The 18769-nt window shown below is 34.6% G+C and overlaps 2 protein-coding genes across 2 annotated transcripts; both read left to right on the forward strand.

The window, feature by feature from the left end:
• Positions 1-329: 329 nt before the first annotated feature.
• LOC119193633 lies at positions 330-5522 on the forward strand (the record flags this gene model as incomplete). The annotated part of the gene is made up of 8 exons (XM_037447271.1): positions 330-453; positions 877-986; positions 1169-1302; positions 1459-1591; positions 1994-2089; positions 2493-2683; positions 4299-4426; positions 5023-5522. Coding segments are annotated over 8 exons (1041 nt in total), but the record flags the coding sequence as incomplete, so codon positions are not given.
• A 1002-nt stretch (positions 5523-6524) lies between these two features.
• LOC115451571 (solute carrier family 22 member 6) lies at positions 6525-15879 on the forward strand. The gene is made up of 11 exons (XM_030179925.2): positions 6525-6699; positions 7261-7419; positions 9053-9215; positions 11784-11905; positions 11990-12234; positions 12769-12902; positions 13514-13646; positions 13956-14051; positions 14670-14860; positions 15308-15435; positions 15773-15879. Exons 1-11 carry the CDS (start codon positions 6570-6572, stop codon positions 15877-15879), a joined length of 1608 nt encoding a protein of 535 aa, XP_030035785.2. The 5' UTR covers positions 6525-6569.
• Positions 15880-18769: the final 2890 nt, after the last annotated feature.

The raw sequence follows: 18769 nt of genomic DNA on the forward strand, positions 1-18769 counted from the left end.
AATAATTCGGGTTGATAACGCGATAGTATAGTAGCTACTCGCTCTATAACTGAACTCTACACTGAAAATTCTGTTGGTCTGTCACAAAACGGCAAACTGAAGATATGTTCCTCCACCAATAACAACCGTAAAATTAACTTATCAGATCCACTCCAAAAAAAAATGTATAGCTCTTTTTTATTGTATTGGTGTTCTACGGTGAAGTGTTAGAGAACAGCGCTTTCGAGGTGTCGATTATGAATTGCATCAAGTCTTGTTTTTATACCTAGCTCTTATAAGCCGTCTATTTCATTTAATTTCTACCGCTCTTATCCTCTCGTTTCCTTTTCAGTTCTTCGGGCCTATACTCGATGTTCATGTCTCTGGCCTCTGAGAGTGTTCCGATGGCGAAACGTAACTTGGTGGTGTTATTGATATCCAGCATCTTCCTGCTTGCACAGGGCGTAATGGCAGGTAAGCCGATAAACCCTGAAGGGGTGAAATAAATTACAACATAATGACATAATATTATTAAAACTTACGCAATACATATTAAATTAGGCGAAAACAATACGGTTTTTCTCACTTACGATATAGTCGGAATCGCCGACCAGTTTCGACCTATTAAGTAGCTCATCCTCAGGGTCGAGTACTAAGAGGACGTCGCGTCGCGGAGGCCTCTCGATCACTAATGTAATGTCATACCTGAAAAATAACCTACGACTTATTTGATATTTGTCTTTATAGTTTTGGCGATAGCTTTTAATGTATTTATTTATTTATTTATTTATTTATTTATTTATTTATTTATTTAATCACTTTATTGTACATCAACACCGTAGGGAAAAATAAATATACAACATTTAATTTAATTATATTTAATTATCTGCATTACAGTTTTGGCTATACCTGTCGTCCCTCTGAGATTCTCTCACCACCTCCCAGCATTGGGCATCTACTGGAACTCTTGGCGGACGCTCGTCATCGTCTACTCTCTGCCGAGCATTGTTCCCCTGTTTTGTACCAATTATAATATCGATAAAATTATCAATCATAGCTTTCTCGCTTTTCTCAAGTCGTCAAGTAATTTATTTATTAAAATTGCGACAATTTTCAATTTTAGTAATTTATTTGACGACAATTAAATCAGCTGTTAAAAAGTAACGTGCATATATGTTAAATATTTCAGGTACAGAGCTTATTGCTGGATTCAACAGAGAAGAATGAGGAGAAATCATCAGCGAAGGATCAGATCGTGCCGCTATTTAAGATGCCTCTCCTTAAATATACCATAATAATGATATTACTCTTCGCTTTCCAACAGTAAGAGCATTTATTGACTCAATAACCATTGACCGATAGGTTTTGTTTTTACGTTTCTCATCTTTATGAAGTACCAACAACCAGCGGATATGATCGGAGAAATAAACAAATAATATTTAGAACATTTGTGCGCTAATAAAACATTCCTGTTTTCAGAATTGGGTCCTTCTTGGTGTGGCTTCCGACGATACTGAATCAGTTCATCACTAATATTGAAACAGGAGAGGGTACCAACCTGACTGTATGCGGGGTCTTACGGCTAGGCATTGAAAATCCTATCGAACCAGACGTAAGCAAAAACATTTTAATAACTTAATCAACTGAATATCTTAATTGTCACATATTTGGCTATGAATCAGTGAAATTCTCAGTTCAAATCTAAACAATGAAGTGAGGCTTATTAAAATGTGTAATTAGAATTAGAAAGAAAACAAGCTCCATATATTATACCCTATCCGTCTTGGTATAATATCCATGAGTTTCACATTATGGTAGAACTTAAAATTTATTTAGAACAATATAATGGTATTATCCAACGACATGATTAATAGTTAAATATATATAAAATGTGAAATGAAACTATAATAACAATATTGAACTAAAACTGCCAAAAATGATGATAATCTCAAGACATATCAACCTACGGAAATAAGTACTTCATATTGTAATATAGTAATATTTATCTTGGCAGCCTGACGCAGTGCCGTGCGCCATCAACGAAACCGCGCTGCTCATGTTGCTGGCGGTAGGCGTGATGAAATCTGTCGTCAACAGCCTGCTTAGTCTGGTGAGTAATGTCTACGAATTGTTTACATTTTCGAATTATGAATAGAGCTATGGAACACAAACAAGTACTACATCATTAACATCCTAATAACACCTAGCTTCATCACTTATACATACCTTAATCTGTATCCTTATAAAGAGTTATAAAAACAAAATGAAAAGTACGTAGGCATTTCTTTATATATGTTCTTTATATTTGTTGTTTCTTTACCTTAGTTTCTTTTTGCTTCCTTCCACGGTGTTACCATTGCGATATGATATGTCGTTTGACAGCCAGTGGCTTTGCTAGATTCTTAGCATTACCATGATACGTCAATAAGCGGCGGCGACTAGTTACCATCGGATGGGCGATTAACTCGCGTGCCTTCGGAGTTAATAAAAATAACTAACTAATTTCTCAACAGATAGTCAACAAAGTCGGTCGCCGTAACCTGGTGATGATGATCAGCGCTTTGTGCGGAATCTGCGGTATTCTAGTGAACCTCGTGCCCAACGCGTACGGCAGCATCGTGCTGTTTGGAATCTTCTCCGTGGGCATCATTGTCCTTGGGTTTTATACAGCGATCATCGTTGCCTTGTTCCCGACACATTTAAGGTAAAAGAAAAAGGCTATGGAAAATAAGGGGGGCATTCCACGTGAAGCGGGCACGAAAAAAAACTCGATGTCTTAGATTTTCGTAATATTTGATTATGTTATACCTGTATATGTCCTCGATCCAGATACAAAATATTATTAAAGTATAAAGCCTGGTAAGCGAGTTAAAGGACTTTGAAGTTTTGACTGGCCGTATACGCCACTTCGAATCCAATTATCAAGTTTTTAAATGTTACAATAAAATAAATAAAGCAATGAAATAAATACTTCATTTAATGAGCTTTTTATTGTATTTTTGAAATTGAAAAATTTTTTTTCTTTTAAAAAATGTGTTTGAAAGTTTCAAACTTGAATTTCACAAAGTTGGCATATTTATATTTTTTTTTTTTTCTAAAAATAGCTACTATTGTATAGATAATCCCTGCGAAGTTTCATAATGGGCTGAGAAGTAGTTTAGGAGCTAGACCGATTACAGTGCCGAAGCGCGGCGGTCGCCAGAAAGAGCGAAGTAGTAAAAACTTTCAATTAAACTAAATACTTTCGATTAGAGTATTTTATCATGTTTTGCATCGCTCTAACCATTCAATTATTATAATATAAAAAAATATATTTATATTATATTATATAATAACTTTTTTCTACTAAAATAGCCAATATTGTATATAGATTATCCTTGCCAAGTTTCAAATGTTGTTGTGCACCGTCAGTAATATAAATACATTTTTTTATATTATAATCAGATGTAATTGAATGAAATTGAATTGAAAAAATAAAAAAAATATAAATATGCCAACTTTGTGAAATTCAAGTTTGAAACTTTCGAACACATTTGTTTAAAAGAAAAAAAAATTTTTTCAATTTCCAAAAATACAATAAAAAAGCTCATTAAATGAAGTATTTATTTCATTGCTTTATTTATTTTATTGTAACATTTAAAAACTTGATAATTAGATTCGAAGTGGCGTATACCAGCCGGCCAGTCAAAACTTCAAAGTCCTTTTTAACTCGCTTACCAGGCTTTATACTTTAATAATATTTTGTATCTGGATCGAGGACATATACAGGTATAACATAATCAAATATTACGAAAATCTGAGACATCGAGTTTTTTTCGTGCCCGCTTCACGTGGAATGCCCCAACTTGGGTTAGATTGTGGATGCAGACACTAACTAATAAAAGAAATACTGACTTCAAAAACCGCTACAATATAAAAACATATTGATCTTTATATACAGTTAAATAAGAACTTATTGAAACACAAGCAGTGTAGGTACTCTTGAAAATTCGTGTTTGTCTATATTATGCGCGTTAGCTTTTGTTCGCAGTTTCGCATGAGCGTTTCGAGATAAGAATCTAGCTATATATTTCCTCGGGATAAAAAGAAGCCTATGTATTACTCAGGGTGTCAAACTATTTCCATACCATATTTCAAGCTCATTAGTGTTAACATTTGTAGAAAGGCATCTTGTCAAAGGCCTCTAAGCACCTTTCCTGAACAAAAAAATGTGAAAAATGTCCGCCCAAACCGAAAATGTCACGTACTCCTAAAACTTCTTTGTATTATTAAGCAACAGATTTTGCAAGCATTTTCGTATATTCCCATTTTTATTTCAGAGCGTTGGCCATAGCGTTACCCCTGACGTGCGGTCGTTTGGCGGTATTTGCAGGCATCCAGATCCTCAACGTCTTACTGACGATTAACTGCGACGTTGGCTTCTACGTTTTCGCAACTATTTACGCCTGTGAGTGTTATATTTAACATAACAAACAAAAATCACGCCTAGCCTTTCTCCTCGAAGACGCAGAGGTGCAACCAGGACATACTTGTCACCATGTATGTTCCGCCCTATGATATGATGGGGCGAACCTATCACCATATCGGGCACAAATTTCAGTCTCTGACCTCGGAACGATGTCGCAGTGCGTCTAATTTGCACAGATAATTATTGATACTTCACTGTCGTACTTAGAAAGTGCATTATTATTTTTTAATAATGAATGACTAGACGAGCAAGCAGGTAACCTGACCATAAACATTGGCAATACCACACAGAATTCTGAATTACACAACACTCCACGCACCCCACTAGACTTGTAACCCTTGAGATAACAGGTCTCATAATGGCCAGTAATTATGTTGATTACACTATCTTCCAAACGGGAATACAATAGAGTAAATACAATGTACAATACTGCTTAGCAATCGGCGAAAACAAACATAAGGTGGACCAGTATCCTACCCAGACCTAGTGGCCATAAACTGGGATTCGAATATTTATTTTAAGTGTGCATATGTAAGCATAGTTAAATCTTTATTAATACTATGTTATTTTTCCAGCATCTGCGATAGTTGCATCGTTCCTGCCAGACGACAGAAAATTAGTACCTACAGTGGCGCCATCTGAAGATAAAGAATTAACACAGAAAGAAGAAATGCCACAAAGATCTATGACTGAACTTTGAAAAGAACATAATTTAATACTCATGTGTGTTTTGATGTGATGTTTTAAGCTGGGGTCACACTAATCTCTACGTCACGCTTACGAGTACTCGTATTTTATTAAATAATTTTGTAATAGATTTATTATGGAAAAATGTTGGAAGATTAATATTTGGTCAAATGTTGTGTCCATGTTCCATGTATTGCTATACCACCTACGGTAAACTGTAAACTCTTCAAGCTCATTAATCTTTATAATTATAAACTGTGCATTTTCATTATTTTTATTTAATCCTGCATAAATAAAAGGTTTTAATGCTTCAAAATTAAGAGATTATGTTCCCAAAACAATAATATTTATAAAAATATATTTAATAAATTGTAAATACTTACCTATTTATGCATTCTTTCATTTATAATTATTAATGCTGTTGCGACCTAATTACTCTATACAACCGACTACTTGGTTATATTAAAAGTGTATTACAAACATTCGGCGTGACATAGAATAAAATTATAAATGTTACTGACTTTAAAGGAAAAGAATCGGTATGAGAAACATTAAAATGATTACATTTCACTCACTGTATGAAACGCAGCAGTAAATTGCAACGCCCTATTAAACAGACATTTAATGATAAGATGACTAAGCCGGATATATAATATATTAAAATAATAATAGTATCAGCCCCGTATTATACTGTCTCACTGCTAGCCTCCTTTATTACTGAGGGATCCGGCCTTAGTTCACCACAATGGCCTAGTACGTTCGTCAAACTTCAAATACTCTTAAAAATTCTTATCGAGAACTTCTCAGGTATGCAGGTTTCCTCACGATATTTTCCTTCACCATTAAGCAAGCGATAATTCGCAAAGAATATAACTATTTAGAAAAGTGGGAGGTGCGTACTGCGTGTGTTTGCCAGCCCGAGCTGGTTACTTCGGTTTGTACCTTGTCTTTTGTATAAATTTTATCCCTAATTTAAAATGTCCATAGTTATATAAGTAATTTTAATAGTTGTTTAGAAATAATAATTATTCCTATTCTTTGTGTTGACGTATCATAAGTGCAACTTTGTTCGCCTACGTGATAAATAAAGTATTTTATTTCATTTATTTTATTTTATTTTGCGCCCATGGGTTTTGGACCTTCAGACATTTGTCTCTGCAGTCAGTTTCACTCCCAAATAGGCTATCGCCACGTTAAGCCGAATAAATTATGCAAACTGACACGATAACATCGTGGTTCTACCACAAAATTCACATTATTTTTCTCTCAATAGTGAAAGTGTTCCTCCAAACAGGAAGGAACTACTCCGCGTAATGTAATTGCACCTAGTAATATTTCGAAAGTTATGTACCTTCGCAAATATTATTTCCTTAACTCATTATCAATCATTATCAACACGCGATTATTAAAATTTACGGATAAATTATAAAATCATATGTTTCCAACAAAAACGCGCGGACCGGCGAGTGTGGTAGACCGTGAGGAGTTAAAAAAAATAGAGAAGATGACAGTGGAACTTGCTAAAGATGAAGCTGTGCCATTAGAAGAAGCTATTGATAAAGCTGGTACGTATATAATTGTATAGAAATAACTATTCATCCTACACCAATAAATAAAATCATACTGGTGGTATATTTTACTGGTGGTGGGTCTCTAATATGTGAGAGTCCACCTGGGTCGGTACCACCGCAATGTCTATTTCTCCCGCCAACCAATAGTGTGTAGTCACTGTTGCGTTCCGGTTTGAAAGACATTAACATAACATTAACCTCTGCAAGTTTGTCTTTCGTTAAGTAGAATGAACATAGGAAAAGTATCATCTCCCATTTTCAATATTTTACCTATCGCAACTGATTTGTAACTGCTATTCTCTGATAATTTCAACCCTTTAAGTGTTCAATCACATGATAAACAGACAGTGTAATCCTAAAACAGAGTTCTTTATGTAACGATTAGCCACAAAACCCTGTCCGATACCACAAAAATATCAGATCCATTTGTTTATTTGTGACCCCAAGCTAAACACAAGCAATATTCTATATACTTTGAAAAAGAATATCTAATAATGCTGAGCATTTTAGCCCGGGATCAAAAGTAAAAAAAAAATATTCAAATGAATTCCACAGGATTTGGCTTCTACAGCTACTTACTGATCTGTCTCACCGGCCTTGGGATTATATCATTCGTCTGCATCAGCTATGGAAGCACCATCCTCATTCCCGCGAGCGCCTGTGAGCTGAAGACCACCACTGGTCAGCAGGCGCTCGCTGCAGCGCCGGTAGTAGGTAAGTTGACAAAATTGAAAATACGCATCTATATTCTAATAACAAACACATCTGTTTGTATATTGCGCAAACACGAAGCACATGAGGGAATCGGGTGAGATCATGCGATAGCTTATTTCTTGGATTTTTTGTCGCTATAGAAAGTCTCATTAAAACAGATCCAGCGTCTAGTATACATTTTTTTTTTACCGCAACTGTTTAATAAAGAAATTATGAATAGAGAACCATATTTTACTATATCATATACTCAGATATCATACTCCCTTCTGTTATCCAGTAGCAATTTGATGCAATCCGCCATTTTACCAATATTAGCTTTAAATGGCGTAGACAATTTTTCGTTTTCAGTTACTTTAATATTTTTAAAATTAAAGTAATTGAAAAACGAAAACGATTTTTTGATAATTGCATACCCAGTATTTTACGCATTGTTACAGAAAATATACAATCCATTTCGTAAATTCAAAAGTTGATAGGTTTTTATGTCGACTACAGACGCGCACAAACCACCTCCACCCAGTAATCAACAGTTTACTGATATAGTATAGGTAGGTATTTATAATTCTAATTTTATAAGTTCACTTAGCTCAACAAAATTAATAATTTTTTTGTAGCCCTAGATATCACTATAGATTTCTGTTATTAAGCCCCCGGCTTTTGAATATACTCATAAAAGTACTTAATTTACTCTGGTTTTCACGATTTTGACATATTTTATATATTAAATTATTAAAATTTTAAGCAGGGACTGCGGAACACGATTTTCTGTTGTGTTAGTTAAGTACTTATGTAGTTAAAATTCGCTTTCAGTGCATTAATTTCGCGCATAGACACATCCTGTGACACGAAAATCTTTTATTGTTGGTTAAACTATTGTAATGAATAGGTCATTGTTACACAGACAGAAAATCATACTTCAGCCAATTCATATCAAGTATGTTATAGCTATTTTTTTTTTATAAGAAGTTCGTAAACCACCAGATTATACTTATAATAAATCCAATAACTACTACGCTAAATATTTTTTTATATTTCTAGGGAGAGATAATTGAAACTATTATGATTTATTTCACTGTTAATACAATCATTCTATGTTCTGGATATCATCTACGCTTATCTACTTATCGCTGCCGAAGACTGGGGTGTCGTTTATTGGCGCCATAATTAGAGTCAATTATACGTTTTAAACATTTTTATTATTTAAGTAGTTGTAACTTTTATGTTTTTATTGATGTTTAAACAATATTATCGTCTGATAAGTATAATATTTCACTGTGTATTTATACTGCTTACTAAACAGAAAAATCTTATTAATTTTTTAAACACAATAGACAAACTTCTTAATATTTTTTTTCAAATTCAATCCGCGCGAATTTTTGAAAATTCTTTATCAAAAAAAAACCTTTGTGGTCAATAGTTTTCATTGTTGCAGATTTATTCAGTGACTTTTTTTATTTACTTCTGGGCACAGGGATGTACGTGCAACACCCTTTCGGCACCCATGAATATAATGGTTCCGGCTTAATTTTACGCTTAGCCAAAGTACTGACTCCAACCAACCGGTAAAATAACTTCAACCTTCTCTAGAAAATATCTAATATCAAGAGGTTCATGAAACCTTCTCCTATTACAGGCTCAATCATCGGCACGCTAGTATGGGGGTACTTAGCAGACACGCGCGGTCGCAAGAAAATGCTCATGTACTCCTTATTGGGCGCCGCTAAGATCAACGCCTCCGCTAGCATCTCTGTCAACTGGATCATGCTGATGTTGTTACAGTTCGTGGCGGCCATTTTGTTAGTACAGCGTTAATATTTTTTATGCCTGAAAAGTCCCTCGCGTGGAGAATCCGTCTGGCTATGTGTGACTATATCTGCTGCAACGTAGTTAATTCAAACACTCTTTAGTCAGTGTAACTTGACGAGGCATCATGACACTAACTTATTTTATGTTAAATGGGCGTAGTATAGACAAACAATGCTTTGTTATTAAATGTTATACATACTGGTGCTCACCATCAAGCGACAAGTTTACTCTTATCATTCAATTGCTTAAAATTAAAGCTATCAAACAAACAAATGGGCTTACTAAAATTGTTTAACCAGTCACCGATAGTGCCGGAAAATGCTGGGTGCACTGTAAATTATGGAAAGAAATTATTTCGCAAGGGCAGATACTTCTGTCTGCCCTGCAATAAAATAGGGTATAATCGACGAACTTAGGCCACAGATCCCAACATCCGTCAATAGGTATATATTTATACACATTGACGGATCTGTTTATACCCTATTCCTGATCTTTCTTATCTGAGTAATTAGATCGAAATAGAATTAAATTTTATCAATACCTGCCTGGATAAAGTTTATCTTCATTACAGCAATAAATAATTATAACACTGTCAATCTATTTTTGATCAATATTATAAAGATTTATGTACTTACCCACCTAAAGATAAAGTTATATAGCTATTCAAAATATCGGGGATTTATCTACCTATGACTTCAAGCTTTGAATATTTTAGATAAGTAATCATATCTTGAGATAAGTAATCCCACCTCTCCATCACGTCGTATTCATAAAAATAAAACAAATATTGGGACCCTTAGTTTATGGTATCATCCACTTCTAGTACATTAAATGATGTCCCATTGTCAATAGATTTAAGTATCGTTAGTAAGTTTATTTATAAAACAATACCAGGGCCCTTATTCTGTATGATAGTGTAAACGCGTAACGCGGCCTTGTCATGTTATCTTCGAGAAATGTGCGTGGAATGGTATTCTGTAAGCCAAATTTCTATAGTCCTAAACATGATGCGTTGTGTTACGTGCTTGTTACGCACTGTTAAAATAACCTGCGGGATAGAGAATAAGGCCCCAGAGAGTGATAGACTGTTGGAAACGGTTGTATACTGTTTCCAAAAGTAATAAACCATCGACATTATGTCGCTCTGTGAACTCTAAAATCATGCCGGCCTATCTCTGGATGTACACCGACTAAACATAAACTGAGAGTTACCGTGGTAAGAGACTATGGTGAGATTTTCATTTACATCATATTTTAGTTGTCTTCAATTGTCAAAGAATAAACAAAAACATTATGGCATCAAAAGAACTAAAAATGCACCTAAAACACACGTACTAGAACTCAAATATTATCTAGTATCAGTTACAACTAAGATAAACGATAACTCTGTTTATTGATAAAAAAATATTTCCCACGTGAGATATGAAATCTTAATAAAGACCTTCAAATATATAACTGAATTCAGAACTATCTGTGGATAACATAAAGTACATAATCACTAATCAAAGCCCAAAGACGAATACAATCTGTCTAAAAGCTATTGAATAATTCAGTCCTGCACTTCAACATTATCCAGGGAGGGATTTTAACTTCCAATACAAACAACAAAATTTTTAGTTTTGAAGATTTATTAACTATCAACCTGCATATCCAAGCCAATTCTTGTGCGCTCGGTCTTCGCACTTAATGGAGGCCAGTACAGGGAGGAAGTTTATCGCGACCCTAGGCACTCATTTCACATTGAGGTCTATGAGGGTTCGTGAACATTTCCTGGCCTTATCCTCTCCTTCTAAGAGGCTTTCTTCTCCTTTAACCTTCCTTTTCCAAATATCCCCTCCCAACTTTCCTCCATGTCCCTGCAGTCGCTAAGGATTCCAGTATCCCATTCGCAGGTTACCCCCGGTTAACTGCTGGGTCCAATACAAAAAAACCTGCACTAGGCTAGCGTGGCGGATTAGGACCATTAAAGGCCAGATAAAGGCCATTGGCCCAGCGTTGAGGCAGTGTAAAATATAGATTTACTTGTATTATTATTTAAGAATATAGTAGTTATGTAGATTCTATATTTGTAATTCCTTTTCTAGTTACTGAATGTGTTTTCTAATTTATAGTACCTGTATGTGCTTGCACGATACGACACCATTCTGAGATCCCGGGTTAAAAAAAATCTCAGGTCAGGCAATGTGGATATTGGGTTTATCTGGACAGTATCAGCCTGAGTCTGGAATTTTGTCTCATATAAGAAACTAGCTATGAGTTTAGTCAAGTATAATATTTCGCCTTATATCTACCCATGACGTAGGGACACACACTTGCGCAGCTATATATGTGCACGTGCGCAGTTGTGCGGGAACGCTGTGTCACACCATGCCTCCCATATAAAGCGACATGCGCTTTCAGCCTTCTACACATGATCTAAGTTATAATATTTTTAAAACTTACGCGAGACATATTAAATTAGTCAAAAAACAACACGGTTTTACTCTCGTATACAATAAACGTTTTTTTTTTTTTTTTGACTAATGATCTAAGTTTCTAACCACGCTCTTTGTTTTCAGTGCCTCCGGTATATATACGATGTTCATGGCTTTATTATGTGAGAGCGTCCCGATGGTAAGGCGTAACATGGTAGTCCTGTTAGTTACCAGTATCTTTCTGCTTTCACAGGGTGTAATGGCAGGTAAGAAGAAATTAATAAAAATCAAGTGTTTGAAAACTTAGTTTTGGTCCAATGGTTTTTAATAAATTTAACTATCTGAATTAGTTTTGGCCATACCCATCATCCCTCTGAGCTTCTCTAACTACCTCCCGATATTGGGCATCTACTGGAATTCTTGGCGGACGCTCGTCATCGTGTACTCTCTGCCGAGCATTGTCGCAGCAATCTGCTTATACTTCATGCAAGAAAGCCCCAAATTTGTCTACACCAAGGGAGATAGGGAACAAGCTTTGCAACATATAATCGCAATTCACAGAGTGAATAACATGAGATCTCGTGCAGAATATCCGGTAAGACAATATGTACCTTTGTTTTTAAAAAACGATATGTTTTGATAACTATTGATTGATATTGTGTACAGAAATATGATCCAAATAATATTATCAGAGGATTGAAATATGGTCTTTAAGCAATGAGTGCACCTAAGGCCGCTTGTTGCTTGCTTTTGCTGGTGGTAGGATATATTTTATATCCACTCGGATAGCGACCACCGTACAAGGTGTTTAAACCCACTATAGTGGCCCACGTAAGTGTGTCGTGTTCCGAGATCAGTTTGTGCATATCTGGTTCCAACAGGCCGGCATAATTGTGTCAAGTGTCGAAGGGTAACCATCTCTCATCAGTCGACATTTTATTGATTCTTACCCATATACCTATGAGGTACTGCTTCCACCTCTTTATAGCCGTCTAGTCGTTCTTAAGCTAGCGTTAACAATATTTTAATACAAAAATCTTACATTATGCAATTCAAAAGTTTAATTAATTGAGAGCTATTAATGTTTATAATTTCTGTGTTATTACCTAGATACTATTTTGTATTTCAGGTGAAGAGCCTGGCAGTAAATCTAGATAAGAAAAGCGAAGAGCAATCATCGGCAAAGGATCAGATAGTACCACTGTTCCAGGCGCCACTTCTCAAATACACACTCATAATGATGTCATTGTTCATCTTTCAACAGTAAGAAGTTTTATTGACACAAATCAACCACTGACCTAGAGGCCTACTCGTCCTTCCATATAACTTATCCAGATTTAGTTGAAGGGATTTTAATCATCAGGACATTGTTCCTAAAAACAAAGCTTTACTTTCATGCAACATAATATTATCTAAATGCATTTTTGCTATAGGCCAACATTAATCTGCTTAAAAACAAAAAAAACGTTTACGGCTAGCAAGACGACTTACCAAATATGTTGGATTAACTGATCTTAGGATATATTAACGTTACGCTATCCAGAATGATGAAAATCAAACTGTTAAGCTCAGTAGATAGGGTCGATTTTTGAAACGGGCATTTTTCAAAATCTATGAATGTACCTTACGTCTTCAAAAATAATAGACATTCTCCTAAGAAAATTTCCTTCTAACTATAGCGGTTAAGGTAGCAGCCCCTCGCTCCGCCCCTCGCGAAAATTCACCCCAGAAATTGTTGCACCATGGATATTGGACGTGGCGCTAGCCAAAGATCAAAATGGATTCCATCTACATAGCAATATTATTCAAACTCATCTAATGAATTTTAATGGACCCGTGGAACATTTTGCTGCTAATGAAACGTGATTTTTCAGAATTGGAGCCTTCGCAGTGTGGCTTCCGACGATACTGAATCAGTTTGTCAGTATGATTGAAACAGGGGAAGGTACCAACCTGACAGTATGCGGGGTCTTACGGCTAGGTATAGAAAATCCTGTCGAACCAGATGTAAGGGGACAAGCATTTAAATTTTTAATCTTTGGTCGTCATGATACTTTAGGCTGTTTAAAAAATATATTAAATATTAAAAAACATGTGAAACCTGTTTAACGTCCTCATTTGTCTCTGGAAGCAATAAAGAGTTCAGTTACTATATAAAGAAATACACTAACAATGGACTTTACCAGTAAGGCATAAAGATTACGATCGCAAAAAGCTCACAAAAGCAAACAATTCTCGCAATCCATCAACTGTTTTGTAGTACTCTAGGTAAGTTACTTTGACAAACTACCTACCTGTAATAATTTATGTTGTCAGCCTGACGCAGTGCCGTGCGCCCTCAACGTAACCGCTCTTCTTATGGTGCTGTTGGTGGGAGTATTACAGTCCGTTGTCAACAGTCTTATGAGTCTGGTAATTATTTTTATATCCGTTAATTTGTTACATTATACATTACTCTATTAGCAAGGCATATATACAAGTGGTTCAACCGACGAAATTATCGCCGCCCTCGACCATGAGCGCAGCTAGTCGTTGTCTGTGACCTGGGCTAGGAATCATTTTATAAATTTATAGAAGTAGTAAGCTGCCTGAAATCCTGTGGATGCTCACATACCACCCGTCTCCCCTTTAAATACAACTATGTTACTCCAGAAGTAACGTAAATGCGTTAACGAACTTCAACATAGAAATAGATTCTGCAAGAAGTGATCGCGAAATTGTAGCAGCCTGGAAATATTATAAGTGAAAGCTAGTTTCACAAACGCATAACTCGGTGAAACCTACACAGACCTAAAGACCCAAACCTTTACACCTAGCAAACACTTTTACTTTCTTCTTTTAACACCGGCTGCGTGATTCTTTTGATAGTGTGAGATAAATTAATATCGGCTGACTCATTGCTCATTTTTCATTCAGAATTGTGAAAAAGTTAAGAATATTATTGAAATGGCGCTGTGGTGAATTAATGATCAGTTTTAGTCCAAACAATTCGTTTAAAATATTAGCATAGCATATTGATTTTATTCCCAGGTAGTCAACAGAGTCGGCCGCCGTAACCTTGTGATGGTGATCAGCTCTGTGTGCGGAGTCTGTGGTATCCTAATCAACGTCGTACCCAACGCGTACGGCAGTATCACGCTTTTCGGAATATTCTTAGTGGGCATCATTGTCATCGGGCTGTATACTGCTGTCATCGTTGCCTTGTTCCCAACTAATTTGAGGTAAACATGTGAAACATTTGCAGGTGTAGGCAACTTTTTTTTTTCAGCAAACGAGTATGTGGGTCACCATTTAAGTACATTTCCAGAAGAATCATGAATATACCGGTTATAAAGGAAAGGAATAGGGATTAAAACACGAAGGGTTGTTACAACCTTCGTATTCGGTTACCACACGAGAAGCAACAGTCGTTCACAGCGAGTTTCTGTGAAACAATTGGTAAAATTACAAAATCTAAACGTCTCTAAAACAAAAATACCGTTTCTTAATTTTTCTACTATGAGTTTGATTATGTTTTTTATTCTATTTAAGTGAACAGATACCATTATTTTAGACATATGTAAAGTGTAACCAATGACCACTGGTACATGACCTACTATTGGTCTTACTTGCCTACCTACTTATTTGATTACATCGTATTTTTTCCAAAAGGTTCATTTTACTTTCAGAGCGTTGGCCATAGCATTGCCAATGATGTGCGGACGCATAGTAACTTTCGCAGTCGTACAGATCTTGAACGTATTGTTTTCGACCAACTGCGACGCTGGCTTCTATGTATTCACTACTGTTTACGCTTGTGAGTATAAAATCCAATCGTATGCTATTTCAATTTCTGTACATACATTTTTTTGTTTTAAAATATTCTTGAAATTGGTAAACGCGGTGGTTCAAGCTTATAATGATTAACTACTAAGTCAAGTATTTCGTTTGCCCATTTCAATTCTTATTTTTTGGCTGAATGAATAAACGAGTACCTAAGCCGCTTACCCGATGGTAAGCATCACTACTACTCATAAAAAAGCAACATTGAGGAGAATTCAAATTTTGAACCATTGATTTACATCAAGCTACGCGTGATAACTGATAGTCTTACTACGTCTCCACCTATTTATATCTATAATTTATTTTTCCAGCATCTGCAATAGTTGCATCGTTCCTGCCCGATGATCGAAAATTAGCATCTCCAGTGGCGCCATCTCAAAAAGGAATTAATAAAGATAGAAGAAATATCACAAAATAATTTGACTAAACTGTGAAAAACAACTACTTATTTTATGCAAAGAAACTATTTCCAAAAATACTTATACGGAAATCTCAGAAGCGATTTAGTACTTAAAATAAATAATAATTATTTATGAATAAAATAAACAAAATGAAAAATGTTTTATTTCTTGTTAGGAAAGTACTTACGTACTCTAATTGCTACTGCTGGCTTCACCTACTTGAAAAGCCTTCCTCACTACAAAAGTTCCTATATGACTGTAGCTATACATAGCGCCATCTGTACGACAACTGCACCATCTATTTAGAAAATCAGATAAGAAACTTAAATATTTTCCACAGAAACAATTTAAATGGATAAAAAGTAGCCTGCATACTAATCCAGGACACGATCTTTGAGTACCTATGCCAAATTTCATTCAAATCGGTTCAGAAGTCTCAGTGTTTACTTCTCACAAACATCCGATCATTCGCATTTATAATATTAGTTAATAAAATAATAAGTATATTAAGAATACTTAGTAAATATAAGGTAAAAGTTGTCATTTTAACAAATACAATACAAATATATTGTCAGTTTAAGCAATTCGCTCCACAAGGTGCACAACATAATATTATAATCTAATTTTTGCCTCCACCTCGACTTCTCAATTCAAATATATTTTGTTTATTTATATCATAACCATCATAGCTCTGTATTTACTACAATATTCAGATTTTTAGTACAATTATTATAAAGAAATATATAGTATTTTATGTAACATTTTTTTTGTAGCGAACTTCAATTTCCGGACACAGCTGATTACATTTGTAGCAAGATTTATAAACGCACCGCATACTGTCACTTCAGTTATCAACGCGTGGTTGTACTTGTGATAACGATCTCGGATCTTTCAATCAGTGTGAAGTAAATTCTAAATTAAAAACATCGATCGTCAGCCGAGGCTGTGGCCTCCACCGGGCAACGTCCAAGGACTCACTCGTGTATACCTAGGTATAGTATACGGGAAGTCATCTGTGCCCTGTCTATACGGCACCTCATTGATTTTTCTATAAACTCATTCGGTAAATATTGGGCGTTCGGTGTTCGCTAAACGTCGTCTAAGGTCGCGTAAACAGGCGGTCGCGCGGCAGTTTTCAAGAAAATTTTCGTAAGTTATTTATTTTTCTTCAATGCCAAATGCAGTGCGAGTAGTAAAAAATCAAGGTTTTCGGGTCAAATGTGATACATAAAACACTTGAGAATTAAGCACTATAAGTGCAAATATAATGATTATTTTTAATTTCTTTCCAAAATACTAGCATAATTTTGTTATTTATTTTTTAGTTTCATAGTCACATAGTTATTTGTTGCCTCAATTTGGGCTTTTTTTACTACCATGCGACAAAAATAAGGAAAATAAATTACTTGGCGGTACTCAGTAGGCAAAGAAATTTACTCAATTGACAGGAAACTGTTGTGTATTTCTTAGTTAAACCATATTTAACAGGGAAAGCCCAGGAACCCTTTTTTCAGTCCCTTATTTAGTATTTATGTTGTCCAAAAGCTCATTTCTGAGACCTTTTCACATTGTTTTGGAGATATATGGGAGTCATCTGGCAACAATAGCTGTAGGTATATTGGATTAAGAATTAAATTTATCAAGGACCAAACATATTCATCATCCTCCTCATATCACATATCCTATAATTATCTCTTATCCCTTCACTTTTTAAAAGTTGGCAATATATAATTTCTTTGGCAATATTGGCATTTATAAAAAACTGGTCTTAGTTGAAATTATTTAAATAAATAGGAATTGTAGGAAATCAATATCTGCATTCAAAAATATAAATACTAAGTAATTGTCATAATACATTGACTATAATGTGAGTGAAGGCATTTTACATTTCATCTGCTTACAAATCTGTCTTAAAATAGTTTTCTACAATAAAAAATTATGTGGAATTTTCTGTGAAAAAAGTAGTCTCTAGACACCACATTATAATTATTTAGGATCTTAATGTTTTTTTTTTTATATAAGGTTAGAAAATAACCAAAATATATGTTGAGCTAGTCATTTCATGTGCTATTACACTATTTTAAACCTCAGAATAGATAAATCCTAATTAGCATCTAAAACAGATACAAGCTAATTAGCTTGAACAAAAGCGATAGCTATAAAGCTTGTTTATAATTTAACATATTTCAGATTCTTATATTAAAAGGAGCATAATATCATTTTATAAAAACAAAATTATATTAATTATAATTATATTTTTTTATTATGATAACTCTTTTCACATTAACAAAATTTTAATTTAGCATTTTCAGTGGTGAAGTGAGACGGATGAAACACATTTGTGTACAAAAATAATATTTTATGTTCATCAGTTTCTGAAGTATTGTAATGCGCTTTCAGTTTAGTGGAACCTAACCGTAATTTCTAAAATAGATTTAAAAAATCTATAAACAAAAAATCAAATTTCAAAACACATTTTTATTTTTCATTTCTCATCACAATGAATAAGTACTGCATCAATGTGACACACTAAAATCACATACAAAGATAAAATAAACTATGCAAAATTATTGTGATAATAATTCCAAGCATTCAAATAAAAGGTACAAATCGACATAACCCAAAACCATGTTTTGAAGCCATATAATATTCAGAGCATGTATCAAATAACTAACACAAGCTTTACTTATCCAATTAGTTGACCAAAACAGTGTTTTAGAGTAACATTTACAATCACCCTATGAATGTATTGAAGTTTTAAATCTTCTTTTTATCACATCCTGTATTACACAAGGTTAAATTACTACCTATATTAGTGCCACTGAGTTATTTTATTCTCTTTTAAATTCAAGTCATATACAGAAATTTTAAGGCACAATTACAATGCATCAAATTTCTATTACAATA

Source organism: Manduca sexta, unplaced genomic scaffold (genome assembly GCF_014839805.1).
Source record: "Manduca sexta isolate Smith_Timp_Sample1 unplaced genomic scaffold, JHU_Msex_v1.0 HiC_scaffold_818, whole genome shotgun sequence".
In the NCBI taxonomy this organism is placed as follows: domain Eukaryota; kingdom Metazoa; phylum Arthropoda; class Insecta; order Lepidoptera; family Sphingidae; genus Manduca; species Manduca sexta.

Excerpts from the sequence above, each read along its gene's own strand:
- LOC115451571 (XM_030179925.2), top strand. The coding sequence starts at position 6,570 with ATGTTTCCAACAAAAACGCGCGGACCGGCGAGTGTGGTAGACCGTGAG. Across the intron at positions 12,903-13,513 it reads TCATTGTTCATCTTTCAACA|AATTGGAGCCTTCGCAGTGT; the intron begins GTAAGAAGTTTT and ends GTGATTTTTCAG. Across the intron at positions 14,861-15,307 it reads TTGTTCCCAACTAATTTGAG|AGCGTTGGCCATAGCATTGC; the intron begins GTAAACATGTGA and ends TTTTACTTTCAG.